We start from the raw sequence: 27,935 nt of genomic DNA, 5'->3' as shown, positions 1-27,935 counted from the left end.
CCTCTCTTTCTCTATTGTTCTTTTCTACTTGGTATGTATTGATTTCCCCTCCCCCTTTCTATTTCTTAACAAGCCCAAGACAATACATCACGGCAGTGTTTTACTTGCGTTTGTCATGGTGACAAGTCCTGAGTCACTTGGGTACATTTCACAGGATGCATCTTCTGCACTGAATGCCCTGCAGGATCCATCACCCTGCAGCAGATGAGCCAGATTTGGCCTGCAGGAGGCACCTTCTGCATCAGCTAACCTCCTATAAATGTGCTGCAGAAGTTAATTCCTATTGTGGGGGGGTTCTTCTAGGGACCCTCAGTGCACCCGTTATCTGCAGGAGTGGGAAGCAATATGGCCCAATGGTTAGGACACTACCCTAAGACTCAAGAGTCTTGCACTCTCATCCTGGCTCTGCCATTAACTTGCCAAGAGACCTTGGGCAAATCATTCTCTGTGCCCATGTTTCCCCAATTGTAGAATGGGGATAATAATGCTTAGATGGTGATTACCAGATATTATGATGATGAGCACAGTGTAATTGTCTAGCTACAGCCAACCAAGACATCAGCTGATCATGGTGCCTCCACATCACCCAGCCCAGTGATTTTGGAGCCAAATATGGATCTTCCAAATCTTTGTGTTAGGCTTATATTTTGTAAGTGTGATTCTGGCCAGTGCCGACCTGGAAATCCAAGGGGAGAGGGAGGAGATGGTTGGGACAGTAGGGAATGCACTGCACTTCTCTGGATATGCCTACACTGCAAAGAAAAACCCATGGTGCTGAGTTTCAGAGCCCAGGTCAATTGACTTGTGCTCTGGGCTAAAAATAACAGCATAGATGTTCCGACTTTGGCTGTAGCCTAGGCTCTGAAATCCCCCCAGTGGAGTGGAACTTGAAGCCCGGGTTCCAGCTCAAATTGGAGCATCTACACTAGTATTTTTAGCCCCACAGCACAATCCCCACAACCCCCAGTCACTTGACCTGGGCTCTGAGACTTGGTACTGTGGGATTTTCTTTGCAGTGTAGACATACCCTCTGAGCTGGCTGGCTGGCTGTTTGCCAGGAGAAGACTCACCATAAACTGCACATGGATTGTCTTTTAACATATGTGGATTTTACAGTTCTCTAAATGAGAGAATTATTGTGTGCAATGCATTCCAGTAGCACCAAGAGGCCGCAGTGAAGATCAGGGCCTACTGCGCAAGTGCCTGTCAATTTAGATTGTGAGTTCTTCAGGGCAGGGACTATCCCAAAGAGTTTGCAGCCTAAATAGATTCAGACAAAGGAAGCTTCTTTGTCCCCATTCTATAGATAAGGAACACAGATTAAGTAACTTGCCCAAAGCCACAAAGATTCTGTGGCAGAGCAAATGACTCAACCCATATTTCCCAAACCCTCTCCCAAGGCCTTCACCACAAAACTAGTTTTCCTCTCTATTCTTCTGCTTAAAAAAACATGGAATGACAGCTGAGTTTTTCAGTCTGCACTCTTTTAGATCTGGAGAGCAGCAAAGGGGATTTAATAACTCACACAGCTTAACAGCTCTCAGAGGGGCAGCACATATAAATAATTTACCATCTTGTAGAAAGAGTGCTACCACCTGGAAGACGCTCAGATACGACAGGGCACAGCGCTTGGATCAACTATATGAGCATTCAGCTCAGTCTGAATCTGCTCAGACATCTAGAGACATCAAGTTCACACAGGACATGCTCAGAATTACTCAGTCCCGTACTGGTAGTTGATCCCTCTCCTTAGTCACATAGTGTAAATCCAAATGACCCACTGATGTCAATGGAGTTACTCCAGTTTGTCAGGAGTGTAATGAGAATTTGACTTAATTACATTTACAGCTCTTCACTTGTTGTTACTAATCCTATCACTCAATCTACTAGAGCAGTGGTTCTTAAACTTATTTGATCAGGTCCCTCTTCTTTGTGTCTGTAGTCATTTATGCCCCCTCCCCAAGTACATATATCACCACCGAGCTCTGAAGGCAGAGCTGAGAGCAGCAGCTGCTGGTTGGGGGCCCAGCTCTGAAGGCAGTGCTGTGCCAGCAGCAGCACAGAAAGGTGGCAATGTGAAAAGTGATATTTGTCAATATCACTTTTCACAGCAGACTTAGCGCCCCATTGCCACCCTTACTTCTGCACTGCTGCTGCCACCCTGGGGCTGACCAGGTGCGGGATTGGCAGGGGAGGAGATCCTGAGTCTGGGCTGCCTCCCAGTGAGGGATTCCTGCGGGGGGCAGCAAGGAGGGGAGGGAGGGAAGAAGAACCCAGGTGTGCACAAGCCCCACCATCCAAGCTGACAGCTGGAGCTCCTAAAAAAAAGGCACACAGCTCGTGCTTCCCTTAACACATTTCTGCGCCTCTCTTGGAAGGCCCACCGCATTGTTTGAGAACCGCTGTACTAAGCAGGTTTCAGAGTAGCAGCCGTGTTAGTCTGTATTCGCAAAAAAGAAAAGGAGGACTTGTGGCACCTTAGAGACTAACAAATTTATTTGAGCATAAGCTTTCGTGAGCTACCCCACCATAGAAATTTTTTTTAAACTTAGAGCCCCATCCCTTTTTACAATAGCAAAAATGATACTGCTACATAACCATGTACTCCTCAGACAAGGCACCCAAACTACCCTAACTCTGCCCCCAGAGAGATGCCAGCTTATCTTATTCACATGTCAAGTCTTGAAATTGTGCGTTTCAGGATATTAGCTTTCTAACTTGTCATACATGGCTCTGGTAGTAAATGTGCTGCTTTGACACCATGGCACCATACAAGTGCTCTACCTTCATGATCTGACCATATAAAGTTTGCATACAGAGACATGTTAGCCATGTGTCTAATGATACTTGGAGAGCTGGTCACCTGATTCAGCAGGTTATGCTGAGCACCAACTGAATCATAAGACTGGAAGGGACCTTGAGAGATCATCTAGTCCAGTCCCCTGCACTCATGATGGGACTAAGTATTATCTAGACTATCCCTGACAGGTGTTTGTCTAACCTGCTCTTAAAAATCTCCAATGATGGAGTTTCCACAACCTCCCTTGGCAATTTATTCCAGTACTTAATTATCCTGACAGGAAGTTTTTCCTAACGTCCAACCTAAACCACCCTGGCTGCACTTCAGGCCCATTGCTTCTTGTCCTATCCTCAGAGGTCAATGAGAACTTTCCTCCCTTCTCCTTGTAACAACCTTTTATGTAGTTTAAAACTTTTATGTCCCCTTTCAGTCTTCTCTTCTCCAGACTAAACAAACCCAACTTTTTTCAAACTTCCCTTAAAGGTCATGTTTTCTAAACCTTTAATCATTTTTGTTGCTCTTCTCGGGACTTTCTCCAATTTGTCCACATCTTTCCTGAAATGTGGCACCTAGAACTCAACAAAATACTCCCATTGAGGCCTAATCAATGCTAAGTAGAGCAGAAGAATTACTGCTCATGTCTTGCTTACAACATACCCGCTAATACATCCCAGCATGATGTTCGCTTTTTTTGCAGCAGTGATCCACTATGACCCCCAGATCCCTTTCTGCAGTACTCCTTCCTAGGCAGTCATTTCCCATTTTGTACATGTGCAAATTATTGTTCCTTCCTAAGTGGAGTACTTTGCATTTGTCCTTATTGAATTTCATCTTACTAACTTCAGACCAGTTCTCCAGATCATTTTGAATTTTAATCCTATCCTCTAAAGCACTTGCAACTCTTCCCAGCTTGGTATTGTCCACAAATGTTATAAGTGTATTCTCTGTGCCAGTGGTTTTCAAACTTTTTGTATTGGTGACCCCTTTCACACAGCAAGCCTCTGAGTGTGACCCCCGCTGATCCATTAAAAATGGGAGGGGTAATTTAATTTAATGGGAGCTGGGAGCTGTCAGTCCCAAGGAGTTGACAGCTTGCGATCCCCATGTAACAACCTTGTGACCTCCTGAGGGGTCAGGACCCCTGCTCTATGCCTTTATCTAAATCATTGATGAAGATATTGAACAGAACCGGACCCACAACTGATTCCTGTGGGACCCCCACTTGATAGGCCCTTCCAGCTTGATTGTGAACCACTGATAACTATTCTCAGGGAACAGTTTTCCAACCAGTTATGCACCCATCTTATAGTAGCTCCATCTAGGTTGTATTTCCCTGGTTTGTTTATGAGACAATCATGCGAGACAGTATAAAAAGCCTTACCAAAGTCAAGATATACACATGTGCTGCTTCCCCACATCCACAAGACTTGTTACTCTGACAAAAGAAAGCTATTAGATTGGTTTAACATGATTTGTTCTTGACAAATCCATGCAACTATTACCTATCATCTTATTATCTTCTAGGTGTGGACTGATGTGGAGAAAGTAAATAAGGAATTTACTCCTTCTCATAACACAAGAACTAGGGGTCACCAAATGAAATTAATAGGCAGCAGGTTTAAAACAAACAAAAGGAAATATTTCTTCACACAATGCACAATCAACCTGTGGAACTCTTTGCCACAGGATGTTGTGAAAGCCAAGACTATAACAGGGTTCAAAAAAGAACTAGATAAATTCACGGAGGATATTGGCTATTAGCCAGAATGGTCTGGGATGGTGTCCCTAGCCTCTGTTTGCCAGAAGCTGGGAATGGGCAACAGGGGATGGATCACTTGATGATTACCTGTTCTGTTCATTTCCTCTGAAGCACCTTGCATTGGCCACTGTCAGAAGACAGGATACTGGGCTAGATGGACCTTTGGTCAGACCTAGTATGCTGTTCTTATGTTTGCAAATTGATTACTTAATTATTTGCTCCATTATCTATCCAGGTACTGAAGTTAAGATGACTGGTCTGTAATTCCCCGGGGTTGTTCTTATTCCCCTTTTTATAGATTAGCACTATATTTGCCCTTTTCCAGTCCTCTGGAATCTCACTCATCTTCCATGACTTTTTGAAGATAATCATTAAGGGCTCACATATCTCCTCAGTCAGCAGCTCCTTGAGTATTCTAGGATGTATTTCATGAGGCCCTGGTGACTTGAAGACATCTAACTTATCTAAGTAATTTTTAACTTGTTCTTTCCCTATTTTAGTCTCGGATCCTACCTCATTTTCACCGGCATTCACTATGTTAGACATCCAATCGTTATTAACCTTTTTGGTGAAAACAAACAAAAAAGTCATTTAGCACCTCTACCATTTCCATATTATCTGTTATTGTTTTTCCCGCCCTCACTGAGTAACAGGCCTACCCTGTCCTTGGTCTTTCTCTTGCTTCTAATGTATTTTTATTGAGTATCCTCAGCACCTTGAAGGATCAGGCTCTTAATAAGGTATGGGGAATGACTGCCTTCTGTGTCTAATTAACAATTTGTAAAATGTTTTGGTGTGTGCTATGTATGGCTTTAAAGAAGGTTGTGAAGTAGCTCAGTCACTGTATGATTAGGAGTGTTTTTTTCACTGACAAATGAAACTCTTTGTTGTGGATGGATAAGGTGGGCTGAGTTCCCTACACTCAGGGCATAGCTGCAGGAGTAGAGCTGAAGTCATTAGAGTGCCTAGTTTGAGAAGTGCAACCTGAATTCTGTGCGAGGTCTCAACACCACTAACTCAAATTTGACCTGGTTCACTGCACTCCCCTAAAGTTTGATGCCCCCCAGTTGAGAACCTTGAGCACAACAGTCCCCCAGTTAGAGTTACCTCCTCCTGTATGCTCTACCTTGTAACCATGCACAGAACATGCAGTGCAAATAACTAGGTCCTAGGAAGGTACTGTTTTATATTCTACACCAAGCCCTGGATTCATTCTGAGGGAAAGTCTACATTTAAAATGCTACATTTGCACAGTTGCACTACAGTAGCACTTTAATGAAGACATTCCTGCTTGCTGACTTGGTCTGTGACAGGAGCCGTTGGAACCTCTACAGCTCTCGCCTCCCCACCCCCAATTTCCCTGTAAAGGACAACAGACAGTTAACACAGCTGATGCATCATTACAGTTAGTTTTGAACACCCATCACCATCTCATGCTGCGCTCTCCCATGGTCTCTGTGCTTCAGCACTATGACTAATCCCTGCCATAACATGCTGCACCTTCAACAGCCCTTCAAGGGCACAGCAGAAGGGAGAAGGCTGCTGTGAGCTCTTGCTGCTGTGCTTGGGAGCAGCGACGTGATGGCCTCGCAGCGAGGGATTGTGCAGATGGTCACTTTCTGGCTCAGTAGCCCAGGCAATCACTAGGGATGATGAATGAATGCATGCACTGGAAGAATCCGCGTTAGCAGCTGGCATCATGAGTGGCCCTGGCAGGCAGCTAAGCGAACGGGTATTTGGAGCAGGAGTGAGGGTGGCAAACGAGTACAAAAGAATGGACTGGATGGGAAAATAAATAAGAACTAGAAGGCGATAAAGCAAGGCTGTTCCTATGATTCTGTTGCTCACTTATCATAGTAATTAATATAGGACCAATGATTTAAAGGGGAACATAGTCTGCCCAGGAGGTTGCTCTCCCTTTCTGTATTAATAGCAATAATTTGCGAATCAGCTACTATAAACCCCCATTTTCATATGCTCAGATTTCTGACATGTTCCCAGCTCAGGCTAAGATTCAAGACTCAAAGATTTATTTTTTTCCTCTTGAAAGTTAGAGCAAAGTCCCTCCAGTTCCTTTTTTTATTGTGAAAAATTATTTTCCCATAGCTGGTTCTAGCCCCCACTCCACCATCTTTTCACAGAACTATCTCAAAAGGCTGAAGCTTGAAGCATGCTCAGTTATTCCCATCTCTGCTTTCCCCAGCATATCAGGTCTTCTCTGTGACAGTAAACAGCTTATCTATAAGCTCGTCTGGCAGCGCTCCTTATTGCTGTGGCTCGTGCAGCACCGAGCACATAGTTGAAGCTCCCTTTTATAGGAATAGGGGAAACTGATCCAGGCTGTTCTGTAGAGTGACTAGGTCAGATTCAGATTTCAGTCACACTTGGACATAACTACTGAAGTCAAAGGAATCATCTGATGTAAGCGAGATTAGGCTTTTCCCTGAGGAATATAGACACATTCTGTTTTGGAGAGGATCTAGTTCTGTCCAGTCTCTCAGCTACACTTTTTGCTGGTGCAGTAGTAGTGAGGACTGTCTCCTTAGCCTTAAAGGCCAAGAAGGTTAGTACGTGGTTGCCCTAAAGAAACAGAGTTTAATAGCAAGGATGATAGGTAGTTAGATCTTATGCCCATTGAGTACTGATAGTTGTCCATGTTGGGAATATTTCCAGGCAAGATGAAGGAAAGTGAGACGTAGGCAAGAGCTCAGACTTCCTGCTAGCTCGCGATTCTGGGACACTGGGTGGTGTCCAGTACAATCTCACATTTTGTCTCAAGCCAGATGCAAGTTGAGCACCAAAGAAGAGCATTTTACATTATGACAGACTTGATTTGCCCTGCAAGGAGCTAAGTTTCTTGTTCCACTTGAGAGCGTGTCAGGATGGATATGAATGATAGCTGGCATGCAGCCACCAGCAACAATGACCAGTAAAATGTAGGTGACTAGTGGCGTTGGAAATAATTGCTTCATGAGAGGAGATGACTGGCTGGTGGTGGGCCAGTGTGTGACACTGAGACAATAGCAGAGGATGACTTGAATCAGGGAGGCTCAGATACCACAGTGATAGGCACAGTAGACTTAGAAAGAAGATTTGGTTTTGACAGTGAGAACGTTATACTGAAACCTGATATGGGATGCCTACATTTTCTAAGCATCAGCCAACTAATTCTCATTCAGTCTCATGGGCAGGTGAAAACCCACTCAACACTTTGAAAATGTAGGAGTAGTTTTTCAGTGTTGTGACCTAATTGGCTGGCTGGTTAAGACTTCTTAATGATGCCCTAGCCAGCTTCAGAACCTGCAAAGTTATGGGCATGACCTCAAGTCCTTTGTCATCATACCAACTTGCTATCAATGTGGGGCAGGAATTTGGGGTGAGGTGTAAAGGACTGGGGGGAGAAACTCTTGGAGCAGGTCTATCTGGCAAATGTAGATGAGCTGTTCAGTCTAGTTCACTCTGAGCCAGACCCACACCTGGTGTAAATCAATGGGGCGCTATTCACAGCTAAGGATCTACCATTATGGCTCTGGGAAATTAAAAACAAAGAGGTGTTAGAAACTGGGAGTAGGGAAGTGGATCTGGCATGTAACATTCATTGGGACAGTCCCACCCTTATCTCCCACCCCCATTCCAACCCCTGGCAGTGTCACTATGTCAGTCTTAATCAGTAGGTGCCTGCGTGCTCTGGAAGGCAGCACCAAGAACAAGTTAAAGAGAGAGAGAGAGGAGAACCCTGACAATGAGGGCCTCTCACTCCAATAGAGCTCCATTGAATCCTCCTGAGGAAGCCATGTCTAGCTTGTAATGTTCCTAATGTAGACACAGATCAGTGCCTAAACGGCAAGTGGAAACCCATTTGCAAGTACGCTTGAGTGGTAACAAAGGAGTTTCATTATCTTTTATTGGAAATGAAGCATTAAAAATTGCACCTGCTCTCATTCTGACAGAGAATAGTCTGGGGGCAGTAGGTTGGGTGAAGGAGAGACAGATGTCATTCCCCCTTCCTGCACCCATCAGCTCAATCCATAGCATTCAGGACCTCTATTTCTGCTCACTGGCTTGGAAGTGAAGTGGCGGCGCAGTACAGGGAGGCACAGCTGATAGCGTTTTTTAGCTGATTTATTAAATTGACAGTTAGCATGATCTTTGTGGGGAAGTGATGCTCTACTTGCTATCCTCAGTGTGTGTGCTGCATGGTCAGGTTTAAAGCAAAAGAGAGGGAAAGACTGCAGTCCTAGGCTCCAGTGGGACAACTTCATGTGGCCATAACATTGGGGCTGTGAGCCTGCCAGACAGTATAAACTAAGAGGGGCTGGCTAGGAGACCTCCAAAGGAAATCTCACTGCTGTAGGAAGTGGAAATGACGATGCTCTTTCCTTTGAGTCAGAGCTATGTTAATGCGTGAGGACAAGGGGCACTAAGTAACTAGCAGTGCTGACTTATGGATGAGCTACAGAACAAAGGCTACTAAAGCCGGAGGCATCAACCCTAATGTCTCGACTAACTTCCCATTGTGCCTAAAATTCCTTGGTAGCTCTAACTGGATAAGGTACTCTAACTTGAGCCAGTGTGTTTGAATCTACCACAAAGTGTGGTGCGATGTGATTTCAGTGAGTAGAGAGAAGGTACAAATATTAAACACTTCCCAAAAAAAAGAAAAAGAAGACTTAATTCTTCTTCTAAATTATTTTAAATTAATCGTGATTAATCACAGTTTTAATTGTGCTAGTAAACAATAGAATATTAATGGAAATTTATTAATTATTTTTGGATGTTTTTCTATATTTTCCAAATATATTGATTTCAATTACAACACAGAATACAAAGTGTACAGTGCTCACTTTATATTATTTGCACTGTAAAAATGATAAACAAAAGAAATGGTATTTTTCAATTCACTTCATATAGGTACCATAATGCAATCTTTTTATCATGAAAGTGCAACTTACAAATGTCAATATTTTTGTTACATAACTGCAAAAACAAAACAATGTAAAACTTCAGACCCTACAAGTCCACTCAGTCCTACTTCTTATTCAGCCAATTGCTAAGACAAACAAGTTTGTTTACATTTACGGGAGATCATGCTGCCAGCTTCTTATTTACAATGTCCCCTGAAAGAGAGAACAGGCGTTCACATGGCACTCTTGTAGCCGGCATCGCAAGATATTTACGTGCCAGATGTGCCAAAGATTCATATGCCTTTTTATGCTTCAGCCATTGTTCCAGAGGACATGCTTCCATGCTGATGACACTCGTTAAAAAAATAATGCGTTAATTACATTTTGCTGAACTCCTTAGGTGAGAGTAGTACGTCTCTTGCTGTTTTACCTGCATTCTGCCATATATTTCATGTTATAGCAGTCTCAGATGATGACCCAGCACATGTTGTTCATTTTAAGAACACTTTCACAGCGTATTTGACAAAACACAAAGAAGGTACCAATGTGAGATTTCTAAAGATAGCTATAGCACTCTAAGGTTTAAGAATCTGAAGTGCCTTCCAAAATCTGAGAGGAACGAGGTGTGGAGCATGCTTTCAGAAGTGTTAAAAGAGCAACACTCCGATGCGGAAACTACAGAACCCGAACCATCAAAAAAGAAAATCAACTTTCTACTGCTGGCATCTGACTCAGATGATGAAAATGAACATGCATTGGTCTGCACTGCTTTGGATCGTTATTGAGCAGAACCTGTCATCAGCATGGACACATATCCTCTGGAATGGTGGTTGAAGATGAAGGGGCATAGAATCATAGAATATCAGGGTTGTAAGGGACCTTAGGAGGTCATCTAGTCCAACCCCCTGCTCAAGGCAGGACCAATCCCCAACTAAATCATCCCAGCCAGGGCTTTGTCAAGCCTGACTTTAAAAACTTCTAAGGAAGGAGATTCCACCACCTCCCTAGGTAACGCATTCCAGTGTTTCACCACCCTCCTAGAGAAAAAGTTTTTCCTAATATCCAACCTAACATATGAATCTTTAGTGCATCTGGCACATAAACATCTTGCAATGCCGGCTACAACAGTGCCATGCAAATATTTGTTCTCACTTCCAGGTGACATTGTAAGCAAGAAGCGGGCAGCATTATCTCCTGCACATGTAAACAAACTTGTTTGTTTGAGTGACTGGCTGAACAAGAAGTAGGACTGAGTGGACTTGTAGGCTCTAAAGTTTTACATTGTTTTATTTTTTAATGCAGTTATTTTTTGTACATAATTCTACATTTGTAAGTTCAACTTTCATGATAAAAAAATTGCATTACAGTACTTGTATGAGGTGAATTGAAAAATACTATTTCTTTTGTTTTTACAGAACAAAAATTTGTGATAAAAAATAAACAAAGTGAGTACTGTATACTTTGTATTCTGTGTTGTAATTGAGATCAATATATTTGAAAATGTAGAAAACATTAACAAATATTTAAATAAACAGTATTCTATTATTGTTTAACAGTGCAATTAATAGTACAATTAATTTTTTTTAATAAAAAAATTTTAATCACAAGATTAATTTTTTTTAATCGTGTGACAGTCCTAGTAAGGACACATGCTATTATTAATGAGAACTACCACTAATGATTTGTAAGCATGAGACTTTACATTTTTTTCTGCAATTACGAGAGGGAATAAGCCTTACGCTACCTTTACTATTAAGAAACCACTTTTCTAAGCCACACCTACAACAGGAGCAGGGAAGAGAACCCTAGACCTACAGCTTCAAAAGACATAGCTCTTTGCCATTTGAGCAAAGGAAAGTGTCTATTAGCTCTAGAAAGACCCTTATATTCTTCCCAAGCTGCAGCTAGCCGATAGAGAGCAAGATGCACCAAAACTTGGACAGATTTTCAAAATAATTTAGCACCCACAATTGGGGCCAGATTTTCCAGACAACTCAGCTCCTGTCAGGCATCAAAATAATGGGCAAGAATTACTGAAGAGCCAAGTATGTTAGATGTTACACTCCTCTGAAAGTCTGACCCCAAGTGTCACATTAGGAGCTCAGCATTTTCAGAAATCTGGGCCATGGTTCCAAATCCTACTACCAATGAAGTCAGTTGACATTCATGTCTAGGGCATTTTTTGCCAGAGGACTGAGCCCCAAACTATCCTCACAAAAACACTGTAAGCAAGCAAACTCATTAATGATCTAATTTCTTCAAACACAGCTAGTGCCTGGGCTTGCAAGGAGAGGTGAATATAAAAAGTTTGAAGGGATAGTGTAGTAATAACCAGGCTGCACTAGAGGGAGACAAAGGAATGTTAAACAATTTTTTTTTCAAATCTAGGTATTTATTGACCAGTAAGTCACTTAGACTGATTTTCTTCAAACTTTGCAGAAACAGTCCTCTGTTGTTTCAGAGTAAATGTAGCACTTTTTAGTTTAAAGAAATTTTCCAAACCAAAGCTGTAGGGTGTTAAAAACAGGATTTTATAACAGAAGCTGGCTGCAACTAACTACTGTATGGACAGACTGCCCCCTTTTCATAATACCGATATAACAAGGGTGAGCCTTTACTGTGTTTGTAAAGCACTTTGGGTTTCCCAGAAGAAAGATGCTATAGAAATACCACATGGACCAGAGTAAAACTATACCACCACATATGAGTTACAATGAAAGTGGCATACAGTTCACCAACAGGTCTATACTTGCCTCTGAAGAGAGCATTCACAACTCAGGATAGATCTTACCAGGAGCACTGAGAATAGCATTCCATACTCCTAGAGCCCTCTGTTTTAAAGTAAGGTTCTCTCTCCATTATTAGATATACAAAAAAGATCGTCACAACCAAGACTCAAGGTCCAGATGCCCCTGGACTTTGGTAAGACAGGCTCATGAGCTACATATTTAATAAACCTACCAGTTTCTAACATGGGTGTGGTTTGGCAGGGCACTGGCAGGCACAGAATTTGCCCCCTCCGACCCACCAACGCAGCCCCACTGGCCTGACTGCAGCTGCCCCCTCCCCAAATATAGAAGTCAAATTACCCCTATGGTTTCTAAGGGTAGTCCCCTCCTAGAGGGCCCCAATCTGTAAAGGTGGTGTAGTCCCTGATTCCACCCACCTTGGTTACTCTCAGACCCTCTCCCTTCCCCTTAAAACCCATGGGCTCTGCGTCCAGGTGACAGGTGCCCTCACCTAAAGGCAGGCATACACAGGGCTAATACCCCATGACCTCTTAGATAAAACTAACATAGCAAATCTAAACCACAATAAAAACAACAGTTTACGCCCTGGAACAGGAAAGGGGATCATTAAGGGAGGAGAAAGGAACAGGAGACGGAGCTAGGGATGGTGACTAAAAGTTGCAAGCAATTTTACAACGCCTAGTGAAAACCCACCACAATACCAGTACATAAGAACACAAGAACGGCCATACTGGGTCAGACCAAAGGTCCATTTAGCCCAGTATCCTGTCTTCTGATAGTGGCCAGTGCCAGGTGCCCCAGAGAGAATGAACAGAACAGGGGATCATCAAGTGATCCATCCCCTGTTGCTCATTCCCAGCTTTTGGCAAACAGAGGCTAGGGACATCATCCCTGTCCATCCTGGCTAATAGCTATTGATGGACCTATCCTCCATGAATTTTTCTAGTTTTTTTGTGAACCCTGTTATGGTTTTGGCCTTCATAACATCCTCTGGCAAGGAGTTCCACAGGTTGACTGTGCATTCTGTGAAGAAATACTTCCTTTTATTTGTTTTAAACCTGCTGCCTATTAATTTAATTTGGTGACCCCTAGTTCTTATGTTATGAGAAGTAGTAAACAACACTTCCTTATATACTTTCTCTGCACCAGTCATGATTTTATAGACCTCAATCATATCTCCCCTTAGCCATCTCTTTTCCAAGCTGAAAAGTCCCAGATTTATTAATCTCTCCTCATACAGAAGCCGTTCCATGCCCCTAATCATTTTTGTTGCCCTTTTCTCAACTTTTTCCAATTCCAATATTTCTTCTTTGAGATGGGGCGACCACATCTGTGCATAGTATTCAAGATGTGGGCATACCATGGATTTATATAGAGGCAACATGATATTTTCTATCCTATTATCTATCCCTTTCTTAATTATTCCCAGCAGTATTAGGAGAGAATCTCACCTCTCCCCAAAGGCCACCCGCAGCCTGATCAAGAGAGCTGTTTGAGGGGCAGGTGCCATGCAGCTGGTTGATGTCCCAGTCGAATCAAGCCCTGGCTGACTCCTGGCTTCCAGTGCGGGGAGTGGCCTATGGGCTCTCTGGGGCTCTGAGGCAGACTCAGGCCTTCTGACTGGGACAGTCAGAAAACAGTTCCCTCTCCATGTGGTGGTGGAGGTTAACAATCACCCCTCTTCTCCTCTGGGTCTCCCTTGCTCTGGTCATGCAGTCCCTCGGACAGTACCTCCTAGGGGAAACCAAGGTTGTCACTCTTCTGGTGTGTCCACTCTCCAGCCCAGGTAGATAGTCTCTGTGCGGCCCTGCTCCCTGTGTGAGCTACATCTCTGGAGCCCCCAAACTGGCAGGGTCTACACACATTGTTTAGTTTGATCGATCTGTTGCTACAACCAGTGTGTCATTTGGGCCCAGCCTGCATCATACAAACAACTTTGGTGAGGATCAAACTGGTTTCTTTCTGAAGATAAAAAAAAAATACTATTTTTCCCTGAACCAGTTTTCCCCGTTGGCTGGTTTAGTCATCAACATGAGGCTTGCTAACCATGACTAACAGCAAAAGCTGTGGCCACATGGCCCATCGTTTGATCTGCATCCTAGCCTGGAGAGAACTAGGTCTGATAAAAGGAGGAAGCATGCGGATGATGCCTGGATTAAGGACAGAGCGGTAATAAGCAGAGGGAGAGTGGAACAGAAGCACAAACTTCAAAGGGAAAAATGAATCATTTTCACCAATGAATGGATATTGTTTTTTGAAGCAGTTGCTGTCTGCTTCCCCAGTAGTCACACAGAGGAAGCACAGATAATTTCTTGTGAAATGTGGGTGAAGTGAACAGTCTTGAAGATCAGTTTGGATAATTAATGCACTGTGCACTTCTAGATGGCATTGCATTTCTGTGGCTCTTTTCAACCCAGGGGAATCCATAGTGCTTTACAAGCATTAGCTGCCCTCGGATAGGCAAGTATTATCATTCCGAGCTGATGGATGAGCAAACAGACATATGGCAAAGTGACTTGCCCAAGATCACACGATGAGACAGTGTCTGAGAACCCATAAGTTCAGATACTTACTTGACCTATTGGAATCTCTCAGCTCTCCTACATTTGGGGTGGAAGCCTCTCAGGGTCAGATTTGTTATTGTAAAGATAACCAGTAATGTTAAATCAGACATATGGTGAGAACAGCATCTCACGTGTATTTCATAGTGGGGATGCTAGAACCAGAGACCAGAAGGTTTTTAAACAAATGAAAACTAAGGGAGAGGGAGCAGTTCCATAGCTCAAAAAAGGATCATTTCAGGCTTGAGTTAGTTCTGATTTGCGGTAGACTAGTTCACCCGATGCAAGTCAGTGGAGTTACTCTGGCTTTGTACCAGCATAATCGAGAAGAAAATCTATCTTTGTGTCTACAGTGTCTAAAGGGATGCCTGCTGGGCTGTAAAAGGTACCCAGATACTATTACGATGGGTACAGTATGATAATTCCAACATCAGGTTTGAATGTTGTCTGTGAATCCTCTGCACAGACAGTTCAATGCTGCCAAGCAGCCAAAGCAGAGAAAGGAAGGAAAAACGTGAAAGGGTGTTAACTATACAATTTCCAAACATGCTTCAGTGACAGGATTACAGGGCTGGCTAGATAGCCCCATTGTGAGCACAACTGCTTTCCCCATAGATCTTTTAGTCACTTACAAAAAGCTAATTAAATACCATTCTGCAGATCAGAGGGGCTGTTGCGCAGTATTATAACCTCAGCATTACACAGTTGCGGGCATTTTACAGGCTGCTGTAATTGGACAGTTGGGATGAGCATGAATGGGATCTAGCCCCTCAGCGGGGGGGCTCTACACAACCTTCTACAGCTGTGGCTGATGGGAATGTATTTTGCCATGAGGCTGAAACAAAAGATTTGTTTCAAAATGTTCTCCAGCAGAAAGGTGCATTTAGCGCACACACTCTGCATTTTAAATGCTGCTGTTATGAACTGGATTAAACCCTGTGATGGGTGAAATAAAAACCACATTGAAACTGATGTGCGAATTCACCCTTCACTTAAAATAGCTGTGAAGCTTTTTGGGTGTGGCCCCTTAACTAAGCCTAAGAGAGCTCTTTGACTGAGTGGGTGGAAGGGTTTTGCTGAGTATTGGTTGTAGGGGGGGTGTTCATGTGTAGGCAGAACACACAGAAATTGAGAGACAGAACAAAGAAAGAGAGGCGGCGGGGGGAGGCAAGAAAGCCCAGCAGTAGTCAGTGAACACGGTGTGACCATGGAAAAAGCTAGAGATTATGCAGCTCCTTTTGTTTGTGGTTCCTACTGCGTTTCGGGAAGCAGGTCCTTGTACACTCCTTGTAAATAAACAAGATTGTATCAAAGCTAAATACCAGATTCCATCAATTTCTACTTCCAGCTAGAAAATCTCCATTACCTAGGGTGACTAAATAGCAAGAGTGAAAGACAGGGGCTGGGGGATAACAGGTGCCTACATAAGACAAACTCCCAAATATCGGGACTGTCCCTATAAAATTCAAATATCTGGTCACCCTATTATGGCCCCAAAATGTAACTAGTTGCTCAGGTCAAAAAAGAAGCAACACTATGTCATGGGCATCCCAGCTAGAAGAGCAAAGTCATGCCATTCCTCTGATGTGCAGAACTCCATGCATATCAAAGTTAGCTCTGCCTGCAGGACAGGGAATTAGCATAATTACTTGCTTCAATTAATCCTTATTCTGTGCAGCCCTTTTCAAACATTTTAGGATTACTGGTTCCCTAGCAATTTAGGCAGAATCCTGGAAAGACTCTGCTGTCTTTGCCAGATCTGTACAATGGTCTACAGCTATTAATTGTTGGCTAACAAACAGCCAGGTTGGGAAACCCAAGTGTAACACCAACAGACCCTGGTTGTCGGCAGGTGGGATCACACCTGGGACCTCTGAAGCGAAATGCATGAGCTTCTACTACATGAGCTAAAAGCCATATGGCTGTTAACTAAGGCTGTAGAGCAGAATCATTAATCTCTCTCTCTTTCTCTAAGTGGTCTCAGTGCCCCTAGCTGGTACAGAACACCACACCCAGGAGGTTACACACGCTCATGTTGGTGAGCAATTGTCACTGAGGGTTTAAGTAGGGCTTGAAGCAGAGCACAGACCTTGTACTAGTGTCCTGCAGGGGGTTACTTCCACTTGCTGGAGAAAAGGTTGCATGGCTGATTGAAAGCCTCCTTGTTTTGTTCCTCTCTGCAGGTCTGCATCATGGAGTGTGAAGGGAAGGCCTTTTCGAGTACTACCTGGGAGCTTTGCACCAAAGTGGCTGGGAAGTCGTCCATACAGGTGAGCACTGACAGCCTGGAAGAAGATTCCTACCAGCCATTAGAGATGGAAGACAGTGGCCTGTTCAGAGGCAGCCGGAAGCACTTCAATGACCTCACCAAAGTGGTGGATCTTAGCAAAGTGGAAGGTGAGAAGAGAGTTTCCAAGGTGAGCAGCCTGATCCACCAGCGGGAGGTGGACAAGGGTGTCAGCAATGGGAGTGAGACCCCGCTGGGTGACTTCCAAGAGCAGCCCAAGGATATTTCCAAGCGGCTTGGTGGCTTCCTCAAAGGAAAGTACAGTTACAGGCAGGTGCTGGAGCCCACCATGCAGGGGGTGCAGAAGCGGTACGGGGGCTTCATCGGGGTCAGGAAGTCAGCCCGGAAGTGGAACAACCAGAAGAGGTTTAGCGAGTTCTTGAAGCAGTACCTGGGCATGTCACCGCGCTCCAGCGAGTACGATAGCTTAACCAATGACCTGAATGAACAGAACGAGATCTAACCGGAAACTCTGTTGCACGTCACTGACACATAGTGAATCGGTTTAAGTCTGCCATGGCCAAAGAAGTCAACCCCTTCCCTGATCCCAAAGAGCCTGTGTTAGGAATGGTTCACCAGACAACCGGATTCATTGCTGCTCAGAATCAAGGGGGGAAAGCCGTGTGGTCGTGGTTTCTGAATCATCCAATGTATTTATTAATTCTTCTACATTTTCATGGCACTTTTGACTGCAAATACAAGACAACTGTCCCTGCCCTGAGCTTGCAGTCTAGGTTTACTAGAATGGGAATTTTCTTGTGAGGGGAGAGAGAGAATCAGTCTGGTTTCTCTTTTCACATTCAAAATGGATTTCCAAGTGTTTTGGTCCCTTAGGATATGTCTACATTGCAATTAGACACTCATGGCTGGCCTGTGCCAGCTGACTCAGGCTAGTGGGACTTGGGCTAAGGAGCTTTTTAATTGCATGGGTTCGGGATGCAGCGTGAGCTCTGGGACCCTCCCACCTCGCAAGGTCCTAAAGCCTGAGTTGAACGCCTACACTGCAATTAAACTGCCCATTAGCCTGAGCCCCCTGAGCGCGAGTCAGCAGGCACAGGCCAGCAGCCGGTTTTTAATTGTAGCGTAGATGTACCCTAAGTCTCACAGGGCCACATGAGTAACTCAAAGCTCCACTAACTACAGAATCCACAAACCTATGGGGCCTGTGACTTCCAGGGGCAGTGCTGGCACCCATTACCACCAAGGCAATCCCCCTCCAGAGCAGCCAAGGGAAATCCCATGGCCATCCCTCTCTACCTAGGACCAGCATGCCCTGGGGGATACAATTTCTAGCCCAACGAGATGGAGTTGTTAAAATCAGTCATGTCACTCTTTCCTTCTTCAATCTGGGCTTTTGCTTTTAAAAATGTAGCCCTTCCAAACCTCACACCCGTGCTGCTCTCCCTGCTCCACATGGAGACTTTGTTTATTTTAAATGCATTTTCTTTGGGTTAAATGTGCTGGATTAACATCCCTGGAGGCTAATCAACTACAAAACAAGTATGCCATGGGCCAGCAGGAGTGCAAGTCTGATGGCCACCACACCATGAATTGAATCAGGAACCTCCTGAGCGTGAAAGCTTGAGCTGCTACAGCTTAAGCTAAAGAGACAGGCTCTGTAGCTCTGGCTGTGATAGACTCATTGTCTGCAGCCCAGGCACAAACAGGAAATATAAATTTCCCAGTGGTTACAGAAACTTCAGTACACACTGCCTCACCACCATGCCTGAGCCCTGCCCTGGAGGCAGAGAGGAGAGTTGATTCCCAATGCCCATTCATTCCTTGAGCTCTCTTCTGAGACATAACCCACACCAGAAGGCTCCAGGTACACTCCAACTGTAACTTTGGCAGAGGACAGGGTTAGAACATGGTCATCACATAGCTCAGTTTCAACATGGATAAATCTGTCGTGGAGATGGGACCTATCTGTGTCCCCACACCAGGTTAACACCTTGGACTGATCAAGGATTTAGTGACAGGGACACGATTACTACAATTTTTATCTGTGTTGTAACCACAGCCCCCCAAGCCAGAGAAAACCTTTCCTCTCTGCATGAGTTCACCTCACTCCTGCCCACTGCCCTCCTTCCTCAGTGAAGCTGGCAACCATCCTTACTCTTTGACTTTATCCAGACACTGCAGTGTCACTTACGAGATGAACCCCCATGCTCACAGCTGGAGTGGAAAAAGAACTTGACACCAGAATCAGTTATGTGGGCTAGAAGGATTATTCTGGGGTCAGAGGATTGATTATGTACCTGGACCGCTTGGAGGAGAGTTAGGGCATATATACACGACAGCTGCACGGTTACAGTGCAGGGTTTCAAAGTAAAAAGGCGGCCTCTTCAGAGTTGAAGGTGAAAGAGCCATGGTAGGACAGAGGGAGGGAACTGTACACGATTAGAGATTCCAAAATACTCAGCTCTCATGAAACAAATGAGAGCTCATACACACACCTGAACAGGAGAGCCACTAGCTGGCAGCCTCAGCAGAAACCCAGGGCTGACTGGGCCATGGGAATGAGCTCTACCACTAGAAGTGTCCCTCCAGGACAGAATCACGGCACGTTGGGAGTGGGTAATATATGATCAAAGAGAATGGGCATTGCCATTGCCTGTACTACACCTGCTCTGTGGTTAAAGAGGACTACAGTCTTCAGGACTGCTCATCCTGCACCAAATTCATTGCCTTTTTTAAAAAAAAAAAATTAACAAAGAAGCTTAATGGCCCCTTCACTGTGTGTAAATACAGACTCATTCGTGAGAGCATTGCTTCAGTTTGTCCTTAGAAAAATCCTTTGGATTAAAATATCTCATATACATTTATAAAGCATCCAACTCATTCTGGTGGCTCCCAAAGCACTTCAGACTCTTATTCAGGAATCACTTTACCCACTACTGCAATGCAGCCACCTCTGTGGTGGGGCATGAAAGCTGTTTAACATTACAGTTTAACAGCACAATAACAGTTAAAGACAGGATGTAAAGAAGGGTGCATCCATCTGCAACTGGATTGTGAATTTACTGGAGCAAAGGACTATGGGTAGTACAACTGATTGGAGGAAACAGATTTTTCAAAAGAGTTAACATCTGATTGGTCACTGAAAATAACAAACTAGATCTGTGGGTCTGGAATTTCAACAGAAATTTTTTTTCATCCCCCTGTAAAAAGCAATAGGCCATTCCAAGTGGTGATACTATGTAAGGATATTTAAAATGATACTCCTGTTATGGCCTCTGTGTCTCTAATACATGCTGGTTCTATTTTCAGCTCCACGACTGACTCACTGCGGGACGACAGGCAATCGCTGCCCCTCTTTGTGCCTCAGTTTCCCCCTCTGTATAATGAGGATAATGATCATATTTACCCCCTTACTACTCTGGAGAGTGCCCTGAGTTCATTAGAGAACAAGTGCTATCACAATACAAGGTGCTGTCATCTCCCTGTCTGAGTATTGGCAGGCGAGGTCCTGAGTTGTCGTCCTTCCTCTTCGCATATGCACAACATGGCTCAGGTGGCACGTGACCAGGATTCATCACCAGATTTGGTCCGCTGGTTGGATCATTAGCTTCCCTGGCTTGGGCCAGGTACTGACGGAGGTGTGATGAGAATGTTAATCAATGCCCTCCCACCCCCGAGTCCTTTACCCAGCTAGTCATTAATTGTCAGGAAATATCTGACTAGGAGATCGATATTGCTATTAGAAACTACGGAAATATAAGAGCATAAATGAAACTTAAGGACCGTATTCTGCTTCCCTTACTGATGTTAAATAATGCCTTACTGCATGAGTGGACCCACATATGGAGTAAATTGCTACTTTGTATGAATAAGGGAATCAGAATTTGATCCTATTGTAACTATTTTAAATGCCTTGCACTTCTCTACCATCTTCCCCCAGGGGCAACAAAACGCTTAAATTTTGATAGCATTAAGCCTCACATCACTCTTGGATTGTTATAGCTCATTTTACAGATAGGGAAACCGAGGCACAGAGAAGTCACATGACTTGACCAAGGTAATCCAGTGAGCCCAGAGGAGTGCTGGGAACAGAACCCAGATGTCCCAACTCTTAGTCCCCTTCTTTAGTTACCAAGTACTTCTTCTTCCATCCCAGTTAAGAGTTGAACTGTTTACTGCCATGAACACAGGTATCCATTTACAGTTCAATTCCAGTAAGGTATACAAGGGTTGTCGGAGTCAGCACCAGCCTGTCAGTTAAAGGCTGGTACAGGAAGCAGCAGGAAAACAAGGTTTCCTGGTCAGCATTCCTTGAGATTTTATAATCACTCCGGGGTTGACTTCTTTGCTCAGCGATACAGCGGTGTCCGTGTGTTCGTTATGTCTCTTTCCCATGGCATGTATCTTGTCCTAGCTGCTGTCTCAGTGCTGTCACTTTAGAGGGTGTATTTTTGTAACTCCCAGGATGACAAATGGAGCCGGGCCTGCCGCTCTGCCCTATTCTGCCTAACTCGCAGATGAAAGCATGACCAATAAACAACAAGCCTGGGTCTTACCTGCGTCACTGCCATAACTGTTTGTAAAAAGAACCAGTTCTTTTTAATTGTTTCATACAAATATTTCTCCATTAAACTTGTACATAGCAAAAAATGATTAATAAATTAGTTTACTATTTCTACTGTATCATTGTGATCGACACAATCACTGGGTTTGGCTTCCTGAGCACCCCACCCACAAATCTCCACATAATACCACCTCCACTGCTAGGGCCCCACAGGGCAATATAACCAACCCCAAACTGTTCAAAAAATCACCAGTCAGACCTCAACATAATTATGAGATAAGTTTAAAAATCATGAAATTTTTTAATAAAATAAAGCATTTGGGATTATTGGCCTCACAGTCTTTAGAGTGCATTTGGGTTCAGGTTTTGAAGCTTTTCTGTACTGCCACAAGGGTAGAAGTTTGTTGGGTTATTTTTAAATGAAGGCTGAGATTCTCACATCATCACGTCACTCCAGGTGTGGGGGCATTATGAAAAAGTACTGCTAGACTCATTACAAACCCTGAGAGTTGCCAAGCCTGCATGGAGGAAAGCAGGCTTCCCTTAGGTATGGAAGGAAGAAGAGACCAGGACCATGGGTCAGTTCCTTCCCATTTTGGTCTCGCTTCTGGGGAGGAGATAGGGAGGGAACCGACTTGTGGACCCCATTCTGATCCTGCCTCTGGATCCTTACAGAGGATTGTAAGGCAGTGAGCATTACCTCCCACTAGTCTCACACCCACAAGGAGAGATAGGGCCAAGTCTTTACAGAACTGTGGAATTCCAAGAAGTCATTTGTGCCCCATGCCATGCCTGCATCCACCTCTCCTGGACACAGGTGCCGACTTTCCAAAGTGCCGAGGGGTGCTCGACCCCCATCTCTGCTCAGGCCCCACCCCCACACCACCCAGCCCCGGAGTTGGCGCCTATACAGCTGGATCTTATCCAGCACCCTACCAACCACATCCATTTGTCTGTCTAGTCACTTACAACTTCAGGACCATGAAGGATGTAACCGTAGCCGGCTGATGTGCAGCTTGCAAGTGGAGCTAATGTATACATAGGCTTGGCAGAATTCAATTTTTTTTTTATAATTTTGACAGATAATATTGATGTTTATTTTTAATTATTTGTTTAGATTTTTATCTATTTAAATGTTCATAATTGCACAAAATTAATGGGGGGTGTCATACAATAGGGCAGTGATCCCCAAATTTTTTAAGTCACCTCCCCAGGCCTAGTATAATTTGCCTGCATGCCCTGGGAGCCACAGTTGGGAGGTGAGGCTGGGAGCAGGGCCGCAGTCAGGGCTGGGAGCAGAGCCACAGCTGGGGCCAGAGCCGTGGTCAGGAGCCAGGGAACAATGTCAGGGCTGGAACTGTGGCTGGGGCTGGGAGTGGGGCTGGGTTGCGGCTGGGGTAGGGCTCTGGCCAGGAGCCAGGGGCCACGGCTGGGACCCAGGTCGCAGCCAGGAGCCACAGTTGGGGATGGGCTGCAATGGGAGCCAGGGCTGAAGCAGAGCTGGGGCCAGAAGGGCTGGCCCGGGCCCTGCTGTGCCCGCCCCAAATGTTCCTCCTCAACTCCTTGGGGGGGGCGCGCCCCTCAGTATGGGGACCATTGCAATAGGGGGATGAGACAATCATTATTTAATTAGAGTAGACATTGAGATTCAAATACTGTAGTTAAAGCTTTATAACCCTTAAGACACAAATTGTAAGATCACAGGTCAAAATACACAAAGTAAATATCCTTAAATCAAACTCTAGTAAGTTCTAAAGCAGCATTGTTCTTACTTTGCCTATCTCGACATTTCAATCGATAAAAATTCCAAACCGGTTTATATAAATGAACTAGCTGGCATACTCTCAGTTTGCAGACACATGCATACACATTCTTCTGAGTAATACACAATCTTCTATCCATAATGAAAGACAGTTTTTATTTAGGCAAGAAAACAAAACAAAAAGTCTTTGTGCATAGCATGGGGGGTGGGGAGGGAAATTCATCTAGATCAGCAAAGCAAAGCTAGTCCAATCATGAGATCCCTGGAGCAGGAGGAGGAGTTGTCTCAGTAGATGCTAGTGTCCACATCTCAGACCAGTCTGTATCCTTACTGGAAACCAGGCCAAGTCTGATGGATATAATTACTGAATGGCTGTCTCACCCTAGATTAGGGAGGAGATACCTGTGTAATGACCCCTCCATCAGTTTGTACTCTTCATTCTATTTGCATGCTAAGGGGGGACCTTCAGCACCACAACACAGATCTCTAACCCCTGAGGTACAGGATTAACTTGATTAGATGGTAGCAGCAGTCAGCTATTTCCCTTCAGCCAAGGACACTAGATATACTTTGCCAGTGTGTTTCATCTGTAGTACCCACTGCCCTCCTTATGCCTGCCCTGTGGCTAAACAGGGGGCTTCCATCTTCAAATGCCATCAACTCAATGCCTTTAGTCAGCTTCAAATTCACCGGAAGAGACATTTTAACCAACTCCCACCATGCAAACTGTTTTGGGGGGATAATAATACAACTAATTTGCTGCCAGCTAGGACTTCACAGCAGCAGCTGTGCTGCAGGCCATGGGTACTCAGAATGTCACGGAGATAGCAAAGATAGAGCTGCACAAACACTAGAAATACCTTACCCAGACAGATGGATCTCCACTCCCACTCCGTGCCGAGTTCTGTCTCTCTCTCTCTCTCACACAAACACAAATTTCCCCTTTATTCTTTTGGGCCTAGAGAGGATACACACTTAGCTCCCGAGAAATCTCTCTGCTGCGAAAGGCAGGCAGTGCAAAACAAAATTAAAGTAATGATTAAAAAAGTAGTTGATGCCGTCAGGACTCATCTCCAGTGATTATTAGAAATTGCCTCCTCCAGGCTGAGTATTGGGATAATAATAAGGAGCAGAACCAATTGTGCTTCCGACTCCCATCCTGCCTCTGAGCACTTCCTGAACACATGATAATTTTCTTTCACTAGCTACTAGAAATTTTTAAACTTTCCTAAGGATACCGATATCAGCTCTGCACCCATCCAAGCCATGGTCATTCATGTTTGAATGTAAAGCCTGGATTAGATACACAGGTTACTCAGGAATTTCATAGAATCATAGAATATCAGGGTTGGAAGGGACCCCAGAAGGTCATCTAGTCCAACCCCCTGCTCAAAGCAGGACCAAGTCCCAGTTAAATCATCCCAGCCAGGGCTTTGTCAAGCCTGACCTTAAAAACCTCTAAGGAAGGAGATTCTACCACCTCCCTAGGTAACGCATTCCAGTGTTTCACCACCCTCTTAGTGAAAAAGTTTTTCCTAATATCCAATCTAAACCTCCCCCATTGCAACTTGAGACCATTACTCCTCGTTCTGTCATCTGCTACCATTGAGAACAGTCTAGAGCCATCCTCTTTGAAACCCCCTTTCAGGTAGTTGAAAGCAGCTATCAAATCCCCCCTCATTCTTCTCTTCTGCAGACTAAACAATCCCAGCTCCCTCAGCCTCTCCTCATAAGTCATGTGCTCTAGACCCCTAATCATTTTTGTTGCCCTTCGCTGTACTCTTTCCAATTTATCCACATCCTTCTTGTAGTGTGGGGCCCAAAACTGGACACAGTACTCCAGATGAGGCCTCACCAGTGTCGAATAGAGGGGAACGATCACGTCCCTCGATCTGCTCGCTATGCCCCTACTTATACATCCCAAAATGCCATTGGCCTTCTTGGCAACAAGGGCACACTGCTGACTCATATCCAGCTTCTCGTCCACTGTCACCCCTAGGTCCTTTTCCGCAGAACTGCTGCCGAGCCATTCGGTCCCTAGTCTGTAGCGGTGCATTGGATTCTTCCATCCTAAGTGCAGGACCCTGCACTTATCCTTATTGAACCTCATTAGATTTCTTTTGGCCCAATCCTCCAATTTGTCTAGGTCCTTCTGTATCCTATCCCTCCCCTCCAGCGTATCTACCACTCCTCCCAGTTTAGTATCATCCGCAAATTTGCTGAGAGTGCAATCCACACCATCCTCCAGATCATTTATGAAGATATTGAACAAAACGGGCCCCAGGACCGACCCCTGGGGCACTCCACTTGACACCGGCTGCCAACTAGACATGGAGCCATTGATCACTACCCGTTGAGCCCGACAATCTAGCCAGCTTTCTACCCACCTTATAGTGCATTCATCCAGCCCATACTTCCTTAACTTGCTGACAAGAATGCTGTGGGAGACCGTGTCAAAAGCTTTGCTAAAGTCAAGAAACAATACATCCACTGCTTTCCCTTCATCCACAGAACCAGTAATCTCATCATAAAAGGCGATTAGATTAGTCAGGCATGACCTTCCCTTGGTGAATCCATGCTGACTGTTCCTGATCACTTTCCTCTCCTCTAAGTGCTTCAGGATTGATTCTTTGAGGACCTGCTCCATGATTTTTCCAGGGACTGAGGTGAGGCTGACCGGCCTGTAGTTCCCAGGATCCTCCTTCTTCCCTTTTTTAAAGATGGGCACTACATTAGCCTTTTTCCAGTCATCCGGGACTTCCCCCGTTCGCCACGAGTTTTCAAAGATAATGGCCAAGGGCTCTGCAATCACAGCCGCCAATTCCTTCAGCACTCTCGGATGCAATTCGTCCGGCCCCATGGACTTGTGCACGTCCAGCTTTTCTAAATAGTCCCTAACCACCTCTATCTCTACAGAGGGCTGGCCATCTCTTCCCCGTTTTGTGTTGCCCAGCACAGCAGTCTGGGAGCTGACCTTGTTAGTGAAAACAGAGGCAAAAAAAGCATTGAGTACATTAGCTTTTTCCACATCCTCTGTCACTAGCTTGCCTCCCTCATTCAGTAAGGGGCCCACACTTTCCTTGGCTTTCTTCTTGTTGCCAACATACCTGAAGAAACCCTTCTTGTTACTCTTGACATCTCTTGCTAGCTGCAGCTCCAGGTGCGATTTGGCCCTCCTGATATCTTTCCTACATGCCCGAGCAATATTTTTATACTCTTCCCTGGTCATATGTCCAACCTTCCACTTCTTGTAAGCTTCTTTTTTATGTTTAAGATCCGCTATGATTTCACCATTAAGCCAAGCTGGTCGCCTGCCATATTTACTATTCTTTCGACTCATCGGGATGGTTTGTCCCTGTAACCTCAACAGGGATTCCTTGAAATACAGCCAGCTCTCCTGGACTCCCTTCCCTTTCATGTTAGTCCCCCAGGGGATCCTGGCCATCTGTTCCCTGAGGGAGTCAAAGTCTGCTTTCCTGAAGTCCAGGGTCCGTATCCTGCTGCTTACCTTTCTTCCCTGCGTCAGGATCCTGAACTCAACCAACTCATGGTCACTGCCTCCCAGATTCCCATCCACTTTTGCTTCCCCCACTAATTCTACCCGGTTTGTGAGCAGCAGGTCAAGAAAAGCGCTCCCCCTAGTTGGCTCCCCTAGCACTTGCACCAGGAAATTGTCCCCTACGCTTTCCAAAAACTTCCTGGATTGTCTATGCACCGCTGTATTGCTCTCCCAGCAGATATCAGGAAAATTAAAGTCACCCATGAGAATCAGGGCATGCGATCTAGTAGCTTCCGTGAGTTGCCGGAAGAAAGCCTCATCCACCTCATCCCCCTGGTCCGGTGGTCTATAGCAGACTCCCACCATGACATCACTCTTGTTGCACACACTTCTAAACTTAATCCAGAGACACTCAGGTTTTTCCACAGTTTCGTACCGGAGCTCTGAGCAGTCATACTGCTCCCTTACATACAGTGCTACTCCCCCACCTTTTCTGCCCTGCCTGTCCTTCCTGAACAGTTTATAACCATCCATGACTGTACTCCAGTCATGTGAGTTATCCCACCAAGTCTCTGTTATTCCAATCACGTCATAATTCCTTGACATCACCAGGACCTCCAGTTCTCCCTGCTTGTTTCCAAGGCTTTGTGCATTTGTATATAAGCACTTGAGATAACCTGTTGATCGCCCCTCATTCCCAGTATGAGGCAGGAGCCCTCCCCTCACAGACCTTCCTGCCTGTGCTTCCTCCCGGTATCCCGCTTTCCCACTTACCTCAGGGCTTTGGTCTCCTTCCCCCGGTGAACCTAGTTTAAAGCCCTCCTCACTAGGTTAGCCAGCCTGCTGGCAAAGATGTTCTTCCCTCTCTTCGTAAGATGGAGCCCGTCTCTGCCCAGCACTCCTCCTTCATGGAACACCATCCCATGGTCAAAGAATCCAAAGCCTTCTCTCCGACACCACCTGCGTAGCCATTCGTTGACCTCCACGATTCGACGGTCCCTACCCAGGCCTTTTCCTTCCACGGGGAGGATGGACGAGAACACCACTTGCGCCTCCAACTCCTTTATCCTTCTTCCCAGAGCCACGTA

General features: G+C 45.0%; 1 protein-coding gene across 1 annotated transcript in view; it reads left to right on the top strand.

Moving 5' to 3' along the window:
- PNOC (prepronociceptin) overlaps positions 1–21,711 on the top strand; it is a 49,341-nt gene extending 27,630 nt beyond the window's left edge. Inside the window, exon 3 of the mRNA XM_038393721.2 lies at positions 16,958–21,711. Within this exon, the coding sequence (XP_038249649.1) occupies positions 16,958–17,524 (567 nt within the window). The 3' untranslated portion in view covers positions 17,525–21,711. The remainder of the gene's footprint in view (positions 1–16,957) is intronic.
- Positions 21,712–27,935: the final 6,224 nt, after the last annotated feature.

This window comes from Dermochelys coriacea, chromosome 3 (genome assembly GCF_009764565.3).
Source record: "Dermochelys coriacea isolate rDerCor1 chromosome 3, rDerCor1.pri.v4, whole genome shotgun sequence".
Lineage (NCBI taxonomy): Eukaryota > Metazoa > Chordata > Testudines > Dermochelyidae > Dermochelys > Dermochelys coriacea.
The sequence above is the reverse complement of the archived record's forward strand: the minus strand, read 5'-3'. Positions and strand labels throughout refer to the sequence as shown.